General features: G+C 36.2%; 1 protein-coding gene across 2 annotated transcripts; it reads left to right on the top strand.

The window, feature by feature from the left end:
• The first annotated feature begins 339 nt into the window (after nucleotides 1-339).
• LOC126725181 (inactive protein kinase SELMODRAFT_444075) lies at nucleotides 340-7409 on the top strand. Of its 2 annotated transcripts, none has more exons than XM_050429722.1 (12): nucleotides 340-477; nucleotides 1477-1594; nucleotides 2095-2238; nucleotides 2335-2566; nucleotides 3238-3392; nucleotides 3475-3569; nucleotides 3745-4787; nucleotides 5035-5195; nucleotides 5489-5565; nucleotides 5648-5795; nucleotides 6011-6160; nucleotides 6906-7409. In XM_050429722.1, exons 4-12 carry the CDS (start codon nucleotides 2386-2388, stop codon nucleotides 7146-7148), a joined length of 2253 nt encoding a protein of 750 aa, XP_050285679.1. In that variant the 5' UTR covers nucleotides 340-477; nucleotides 1477-1594; nucleotides 2095-2238; nucleotides 2335-2385; the 3' UTR covers nucleotides 7149-7409. The 2 variants fall into 2 exon arrangements, with proteins under 2 accessions (XP_050285679.1, XP_050285678.1); XM_050429721.1 differs by lacking the exon at nucleotides 340-477 and adding an exon at nucleotides 609-902.
• The last annotated feature ends 2602 nt before the right edge of the window (nucleotides 7410-10011 follow it).

The raw sequence follows: 10011 nt of genomic DNA, 5'->3' as shown, positions 1-10011 counted from the left end.
ACAATTATAGCACCATCACATCATTTACATACGTACTCACTTATACAAATTACAAATAGAGTGATAAATTACATAAGCAAGTATGAGAAAAAATTATAAAAAATTCTCCATACAACTTGGCCAAAATTGTAAAAAAAAAAAAAAAAAAACTGCATGACTTGATTTTATTGGATAAACAAAAAAAAAAAAAAAGAAAAAAAGAAAGAAAAATCAAGAAGGCAAGAGTGTGTGAGTGCGACGGTGGTAGTTATTTATTTTATTATTAGATATTTAAAAAAAAAAAAAAAGCTTTATCTAGTATATAGTAATAAAAGTGGAAAAAGAAGGGCATTTGCGTACTTGAATAGTCGACGGCGATATCCAAAGCTAGCAGCAGCATTTACAGCCAGCAGCAAAGGAAACCGCAAAACAATCCTCGAGTCTCTCTCTAGTCACTATAGCACTCAGAGATAGATATTTAGATAGACAGAGAAAGAGGTGAGAGCGTATGTTTGTAGTTGTAATTAATACATAAACTGTAACACCATTTGCATTGCATTACTGAATTTACTGTACTCTTCTGTATACACTCTTTTTATTATTATTTATTTTTTCCGTAAAAACTAAAACACTAGAGTTATCGCTCCATTTCACTCTCAAATGAACATTTATACAAAACCACTACAACACTACGCACTCGTTGTTATTCTTTTTCTCTCTCTACTTCTCTAGCGCTGTAAATTTTCGTGGGTTGAAAGACCTAAGAAAATCTGTTTCAGCCTTTTGGCACTCTCTATTTTGATCTTCTTTTTTAGCTTTCGAAATCCCATTTCCTCTGTTTGTACTGCTCGTTTTTTTTATTGACTTTCTGCTCTGATTTGAATCATCAACAACAGCAAGAACAAAAACAAGAACAAGAAATAGTATCTCTCATCTCTCTCTCTCTCTCTCTCTCTCTCTCTCACTTTGTTGATATTGTTGTTGTTTTAGATAGTTTTGAAAAAAAAAAGCATATTGTTATAGAGATAAGTATATATTTTTGTTTTTGTGCGATTTCACGTGAATCAAATTGATTGCTATAAATGCTCTTCTTCTTCTTCTTCAATCTATACCTTGCTTTTCCTCTATTTTTTTGTTTTTTGTTTTTTTTAAATTTATATATATGGAAAATTATTCAGTTTTTTTTATTTGTTTCATTTGTTAGCGACTGTTTGGTTGTCGAGAAAGTTTAGGTGAAAAAAGAAGAAACCTACAAGTTGTGGAGCCAATGTTGTTTTTTGTTTGTTTATTTTTTTTCGTGAAAAAAATTATTATTTGACTCGAAAATGACAAGTTAAAAAGTTGTTGAGACTTGAAACTATTTTTTTTTTTTTTTTTTTTAATTTTTTAATTCTGCTTCTGAAATTTCCTACAGTTTTTCTGAGCAACCAAACAGAGTTGATTTTGTAGTTGATTGGTGCTGAGTGCTGACCTGATTTGAATCCGGATTTTGTGCAGGTTACTAGCTCTGTTTTTATTTGAGGTTGATTGAGCTAACTGGCTATAAAGCTTTACAGACTTTGATTGGAGCAGAGATTCACTGTCATAAACAACTATACAGAACAAAAAAACCTGTGTACGGTTCCTTTTAACACTCATCATCTCAATGATTTGATTGTTTTTTGGTTTCTTATAGTCTGAGTTATACTATGTTTGGTCGTGGAATCTTTGCCTCAAACATTAGTTTCTTTTTCTGGGGATATGGTAAAATTAATAACAAATATATACTAGTATACAACAACAAGAAGAAAAAAACATCTGGGCTGGATCCCTTTTCTTTTTTAATGACTGATTCACTTTTTTACCATTCTGAAACCTGCTTGTTTTCACAGCTTTGACCCATTTGATTTGAAGTTTCGTAGCGAGGGTCTACTTTTTGTTTTTGTGTCGTTTTGCAATTTTGTTAGTGCTGGCATAACAGTGGTTGGGGATTCTCTCTAGTCATGTATTGAAAATTGAAATTAAGATAGATAGATGTATGTCTTACTTTTTGAGCTAAATCATGGGTTACTACATCAAATAAAGTTGTTGCAACTTGCAAATATTGAGAATATTCACCCTGGGTTTTTCAAACAGGAAAAGTGAGGGGCTTGCTTTCAAGAAGAGGGTGTCTTTTTTGAGTGAATTGGTGAAAAGGGTCTTGTCATTGTTGGGCCTGCTCTGCTAGTGATGAATGGAATTGTGAGCATGCCGGTTGTACATGTCCTGGAATCGAACAAGGTGGGGGCCTAGTAATAATGCAAGTGTATTTGATTGTGTGTGTCTTTAGGCATGTGTTTTAGCCTCTAACTTGAATTGGGTTTCATGGGTTTCTAGAATTGAATCTGTTGAAGAAGGAGCTTTTGGTTTGAATTTGTGGGTGCTCCCATGAGTCAAGAACAGAAGCGAGGGAAGCAGGAGAAAGGCTCTGATGATGCTGAGAAGGTTGTTGTTGCTGTTAAGGCATCGAAGGAAATTCCCAAGACTGCTCTGGTGTGGGCCTTGACCCATGTTGTTCAACCTGGGGATTGCATTACATTGCTTGTGGTTGTTCCTTCACAAGGTTCAGGTAGTTTTCCCTTGTCCCATGTTGATTTTTTCTCCTTTACTGCTCAAATGTTAATTAATTGGTAGTGATATACAAGTTAATGGTACCTTTTCAACATTGATCACTTGCTTTTAATCCCTTCTGTGTCTAATTCTCTGAGGAGGTTAATTGTTATGTTAATTTTGCCTTATGTCAATATTGCTACAGTTTGATCACTAACAGTTGAGTTAGTATTGATTGAATGTATCATCTGTAATGATAAGGAATGCACTTGATCTTTTTCTTGTTCTGTTTCTTGGGTTGTTGGGACTGGATTGATATGCTAGCCCAGTCTTTAATTGAATTTAAGACAAGCATGTGAACCCTGGGTCTTCTTCATTGTAATATTTCTGGTTTTTGTAAAATTAAATATTTTACAACTGTGTCATTCATTGTGTTTGGTTGAAACCTTAAAATTATAAAAGACCATTAGCATGATGAAGCCTTGATTTTTAAGCTTTAAAAGACCTGTGACTCACCAAGAGCCATTTTGCTCAATTGGCAATAGAGAGATGTCCAGGTTTCGAAACTCTCCTCCCTCAACTATCAAATTATCCAAAAAACAAAAGCTCCCGTGACTCCTTTTCCATCTCCGATCTTGCTGACTTGTAGATTAATGCCAACTGACATTTAGTTTTGTAACAATTCTTCAGGAAGAAAACTTTGGGTTTTCCCAAGATTTGCTGGTGACTGTGCCAGTGGTCACCGGAGGACTCATTCAGGTGCAAGTTCAGATCAGAAATGTGACATTACAGATACTTGCTCCCAAATGATCCTTCAACTACATGATGTTTATGATCCAAATAAGGTAAGTGTCTTATATGTTTTCTTATATGTGCAATCTCCATTTGTGTTTCATCCATGCTTCTCATGCTGGTTCTGATTTGCAGATAAATGTCAAGATAAAAATTGTTTCTGGATCACCTTGTGGTGCAGTTGCTGCAGAGGCCAAGAGAGCTCAAGCCAGTTGGGTTGTACTAGACAAGTAATACTTCATTTCGTTTTCTTTTCCACTTTCAAAAGCAAAGTGTATGTTTAAGGTTCTGCAGGGACATGATGTCTTGTCAAGTACTTATTTTTTAATTTCTTGATCTAGAAATCATGTTCTTGTCTTTTTTTTTTTATACATGTTTTGATCATCTTACTGGCCTTTTCTACAGACAGCTCAAACATGAGGAAAAACGATGCATGGAAGAGTTGCAGTGCAACATTGTTGTTATGAAGCGTTCCCAGCCAAAAGTTCTCCGCTTGAATTTGGTTGGTTCATCTAAGAAGCATTCTGAAGTAGCCTGCCCATTACCCTCAGAGATAGACAAAGAATCTGAAAAGAATCCTAAAAAGAAGAATGATTCTTTAAGTTCTATTCCAGGGCCGGTAGTGACTCCAACTAGTAGTCCAGAGCTAGAGACACCATTTACAGCCACTGAAGCTGGAACTTCCTCAGTTTCAAGCTCAGATCTAGGAACTTCACCTTTTTTCATCTCAAAGATGAATGGGGATCTTAAGAAAGATGATTCATTAGTCATTGAAGAGAATGAGGATCCTGATAATACTAGTTCCGATGCGGACAGTGAGCACTTAACTTCATCTTCAAGAAGTTTGAGGTTCCAACCATGGATGGGTGAATTTATAACTTCTAATTTTCAGTCCTCACAAGATACGGATAGAAGCTCACAGAGACCTTTTCATAAGCCTCAAGCATTAATGTCCAAAACTTTGGTAGAGAAGTACTCAAAACAGGATGGAGAACCTGGAATTGGAATGCAGCACTACAGAACTGATATGGACTTCAATGGAAATGTTAGAGAAGCAGTTTCGCTATCGAGAAATGCACCTCCTGGCCCCCCTCCATTGTGTTCAATCTGTCAACACAAGGCACCTGTCTTTGGAAAACCTCCAAGGTGGTTTAGCTATGCTGAATTGGAGCTTGCTACTGGTGGATTTTCAAAAGCCAATTTCTTGGCTGAAGGAGGGTTTGGATCTGTTCACAGAGGTGTTCTACCAGATGGTCAGGTAGTTGCTGTCAAGCAACACAAATTGGCTAGTTCCCAGGGGGATGTTGAGTTTTGCTCGGAAGTAGAAGTTTTGAGTTGTGCTCAGCACCGAAATGTTGTTATGCTGATTGGTTTCTGTATCGAGGACAGACGAAGGTTGCTGGTTTATGAATTTATATGCAATGGGTCACTGGATTCTCATCTATATGGTAACTTGTTTGGAATTGGGATTGGCAACATAAATCCTGTTTATGCTATTTCAGTTATTGATTATTTCCATTCTTAGACAACAGTGAAGAGACTTTTACTTGCGCTTACTTTTACATTGACAGTGTCCTCACTGATCATCATCATTGTCATTCTTTTTAAATATATTGGTTGAATATAAATTGAGATGCTAATATTTTGGGTAGAAACTCTGGTTGTGAGCTCACCAAGGATTTTGGTTCGTTTTAGGACGACATCAGGAGCCATTAGAATGGGCTGCACGTCAAAAGATTGCCGTGGGAGCTGCACGGGGGCTTCGGTATCTTCATGAAGAATGCAGAGTGGGTTGCATTGTACACCGTGACATGCGGCCAAACAACATCCTCATCACCCATGATTTTGAACCACTGGTATGGCAATTTCTTATACTCCTACCTAAATTGGGAAAATTCTAATGTCCAAGTTAATTATGATGGCTTCATTGTTGCAACCTTCATTGATATTAATCAGGGCCTCTTTCCTTGATCCTCATTTTTTTAAAGTAAAATTGTCTTGAGTGTTTATTTTTCTAGATAATTATATTACCGCATGGTATGTGGATATTACAAGTTTTCTAAATTTTATCGATCCTCTGGATATTGAGATGAATCTGTATCTGTTTTCCAAAGTGCATGATGAAATTGTTAAATATTTGTTTTTCAAGGTTGGTGATTTTGGCCTAGCAAGGTGGCAGCCTGACGGAGATATGGGTGTGGACACAAGAGTAATTGGAACGTTTGGGTAAGTATGACGGCTTTTGTTTTTATGGTCTACTTTCCCCATGACATTACAGTATCTGATAAGCCTTTGGGCTGTGCTGTAGATATTTGGCTCCAGAATATGCTCAAAGTGGCCAAATCACAGAAAAAGCTGATGTTTACTCCTTTGGGGTTGTATTGGTGGAGCTGGTTACAGGAAGAAAAGCAGTGGACCTTAACCGGCCCAAGGGCCAGCAGTGTCTTACTGAATGGGTATGACTTATTAGACTCTAATTATACATCTGAAGACCCATTCATGTTTGGTATTGAGAACATATTATGAAATAAATGATACTGATCAGAAACATGACAAAATCTTGACAAAATCAACAGAAAAGAAAAACAAGTTATAGTAGCTTTTGTTGTTTCCTCTTAGTGTAGGTTCTTTAGTTTTCTTGATTTACATGTGCCTTTTTGATCTGGAGCAGGCACGCCCATTATTGGAAGATTGTGCCATTGATGAACTGGTTGATCCACAGTTAGGGAATCACTATTCAGAACAAGAGGTCTTTTGCATGCTGAACGCTGCATCATTATGCATACAACGGGATCCTCATTCTAGGCCTCGCATGTCACAGGTTAGGAGAAAATCAGAAGACAATAATAATTTCTCTACTTACAGGACACTGTACAATAATTAGATGTCTTACAAAGCACTAAATAAATTGGGGATTTTAATTTATACATCACTAGGAAAGGTTAGAAAACTCCAGTAAAATTTTGAGGGCCAGTATGATGGTATGGAAAATTTCTGTTTTCTGCAGGTATTTTTGAATTCCTCAAGTCTTTATTACCATTTTGGTAAACTACTGGACGTAAGATTCGAAAGGATAATGCCAGATTGCTGTAATATGGGACTTAGGAGACAAAGTGGAAATATGTGAGACATTTTCCCGAAGATGTCTAACTAAGGAAACAAAACAAAATCCCAAAATGCAAACGCTTCCACTGAATGTAGATTAATGGGAGCCTGTTTCCGGGAATTTTTTTTGTTTTGTTTACTCTTATGATGGGAAAGGGGTTCTAAACCTTACAAATGGGATTCATGGGTTTGGGGATCAGTTTTACTGTGGCATGGTTGAGACCTTCAATATTTTGCGTGATTGACACCTTTTTCACTGCTAACACCACTGTATTGTTTGTCATTGACAACTTGCCTCCTCAGAGGCTGTGAAGAAATTTGTGAAAATAGTTGTGCCTATGTGCTTATTAATCTTGCACATCACATTTTTTTTTTTTTTTTGGTGCAACACATAACTTGCATAATTAGTCAATTGTCACTGACATTTGGACATGCTTTTGCTTACTCATGTTCTGGTGAAGGTGCTCCGCATACTAGAAGGTGATATGGTCATGGATGCAAATTACATTTCAACACCTGGGTATGATGTGGGGAGCAGGAGTAATCGGATTTGGGTGGAGCAGCAGCAGCAGCAACAACATTACAGTGGTCCCCTATTAAATGAGGCAATTGAAGGGTTTAGTGGGAAGCTGTCTCTTGAAAATTCAAGGCAATCTTATTGGGAAAGGGACAAGGCAAGAACTTCATGTGCTGATGATTTGTAAAAAAGTCTCAGCCATTTAGAATTACATGCTTAGAATGCTAAACATGTACTTTGCCCTTTTTGTATTTTCTTCTCCCACTCATATATTTTTGTCCAATGACATCTAGATTTTGCTTCTGTACAGTAGGAAGGGTAGTAGGAAATAGCAGGGTTTTGTAATTCTTTTGGAAATGAAGTGAAGTTAAAACCACCAAAATGGCCATGCTCATATCTTCAGTGAAATACGTTTTTAGTTAAATGTCAAGATAGCAGCTCTCAGGAATATACTCTCTCTCATGTTTTCATGTTGGATAAAATTAGACAGTTTTCTAGGCGTTATATCTTGGGTTTTTCAATTAAGTTCAATCATAATTCATATGGTTAAATTGACCACTATACTCCCTTTCTTTAGTAGTTAAATAGTGATGGATCAGAGAGATGGAGTTTGAATCATACACATAGGTATCACAAAGTGAGAAAATTATTGGGTAGTTTGGAGTATACTTCCTCTCTCTTACATAGAGGTGGGTCTTATGGTGGGTGGGATCTACCTTTACGTGAAAGGGAGGGACTATCCAATAACAACCCCTATAGAGTGTACTGGTACTATTGTGCTATCATTCGAACCTCATATTGGCCAGCAAAATATAAAAACCAATGCTATCCATCAAATATTTGTGAGTTCATTCAAACAGTCTATTTTGTATAGTAAATTATATTTGTATAGTAAATCACTACACACTTCTGTTTTAATGGTTACTCTACTAGTATAAGTGCTTGTAGGGTGTGAGGGAAAAAAATCGGAGTTTAAGTTTTCAGAAGGGAGTTTTACATACATATACATTTAGATTAGACTAAAGTAGAATTTCTATCTTGTATCTAAAAAATAAAAACCTCGTATAGTAAATTATATTAATCATAATAATTCACATTTCCTTTCTTTGGACGTGCAGTATAATGGTACTATTTAATAAGTATTATATAATGAAATATAAAGATGATTGCTTATAAAACATCTGCTAGATGAATCAACAACTCTTTTTGTATTACATTTATGGTTAACATCTAAGTAACACCACCGAATAAGAAACTTTTCCTTAAGTTAAGAAGAACTGTGGAAGCGGATAGTTTAGCTGGCTAGGCCATGATCTAAATCTTGATGTAAGCCTTTTCCTGCTTGTGGGTGACTTGGAGAAAATAAAACTGATCTTATTGTCTCGTATAAGGGTAGCAAATATCGGTATGCAAATATTCCATGAAGGAAACATCTGTGATCTGGCTGTGCATTGATTGGCACATGCATCATCATTATTAGATGATGTGCAGCGCATGATATCAACTGTTTCAAATTCACTTCAATACGTGGGACAAGTAACCATCGTCGAGACAGAGAGTAGTACTTATGGATGATTCTTTGAGGCAGGTGATGGACCGAGGCTTTCTTCAACATTATGTATTACTGGGGTTGAAAGTCGAAACCATTAGTTATTTCAGCTGGGTTTTCTGTCAGTGGCTTTATCAATTTGCAAATTCTTTGTCCATTAGGAATAGTTCTCTTTGAGGTTTAAGTGATAGTATGTATGGCATTAGTGATATACTTGGTGGTGCAACACCAATATTGTTCGAGCCCCACCTCTGCCCTACCCCACTATCAATTTACTAAAAAAAAACATTAGTTTTTTTCAATAAATCAATAAACTTTTTGATTGTTTTTAGACCCTGCTTTTCTTAGAACAAGAAAATCTATCATGTATCGGATACATGTATCCACCCTCTTACATGAGATGTATATATATAAATAACCACTTTTCTTAGAACCCATTGGAAGTCTTGCATGGGAAACAATTACGTGATGCTCTAATTGTTAAATTAGTAATAGAATTCTAAACTTAAACTTTCAAGTGATCAGACATGGCATACCATAGTTAGTAGGTTTGATTGCATTTTTAAAGCTAGTATGTGATTGATTTTGGCAGGAATCATGCCCCAAATTTCAAGTTTGGAGTGTGCCAAAGGTTGCCTTCTTTGGTTGGTTGATGAGATGTATTCCAAGGTGATGTGTCTAAGGTTGCAAAGAGGGAATATGTTCGATTGCATTTAATGTGATTGATAGTTGGTGAAGCGCAATAAATGCTGATGTGAAGGGAGTTCAACAACGCTACTTTCATTTTGAGAAAACTTGTATGGACTATGGACTGACTAACGGGAAGATTCCCTTAAGCATCATGTTCAGTTCTATAGGTCATATAGTTGTCATGAGGTGATGCGGCCGGTCGGTCAAGAGGGTACTAGGACCCAAGCACCGGTGAGGTAGTTTCAAATATTATAATGCTGTTCAACCTCGGCGTGCATCCTGTTGGGTCCAGCCTTAAGACTCATGGGCCGGTACTGAAGTCCTACTTGGGAGCCATTTGGGGCTAGCTCTTGGGCCCAACAGGCCCAAATTCAATTATAGGCTTGCTGAATTTAAATTACACTGAGGCATTTATAATTTTATAGAAATTTTTATACCAAAAATAATGGTTTTTGCAAGTATAAGTTGTATAACCCTTACTCAAGTTGGAATTTACAAAAAAAAGAATAAATGTTAACGTAAACGTAAAGGAATTAATTAAAACCACCAATAATTTGAATTTTGTATTCATTTATCTATTATATTGTTATTGATTGATTTTTCTTTATTGCAAACTATAGCAACTTAGGCCAATTCAAGATGGAGTTGACTAAAGTTGCTTTTATTGTTAAATTAGTTATAGATTTCTAAACTCAAAATATCAAAGTATTGGTGATCAGACATGCCATACCTTAGTCAGTAGGATTGATTGCATTTTTTAAGGTAGTATGGGATTGATTTTTGCGGGAATCATGCCCCAAAAATCAAGCTT

Source organism: Quercus robur, chromosome 5, assembly GCF_932294415.1.
Source record: "Quercus robur chromosome 5, dhQueRobu3.1, whole genome shotgun sequence".
NCBI lineage: Eukaryota > Viridiplantae > Streptophyta > Magnoliopsida > Fagales > Fagaceae > Quercus > Quercus robur.
This window is presented reverse-complemented; position numbering and strand designations above follow the sequence as displayed.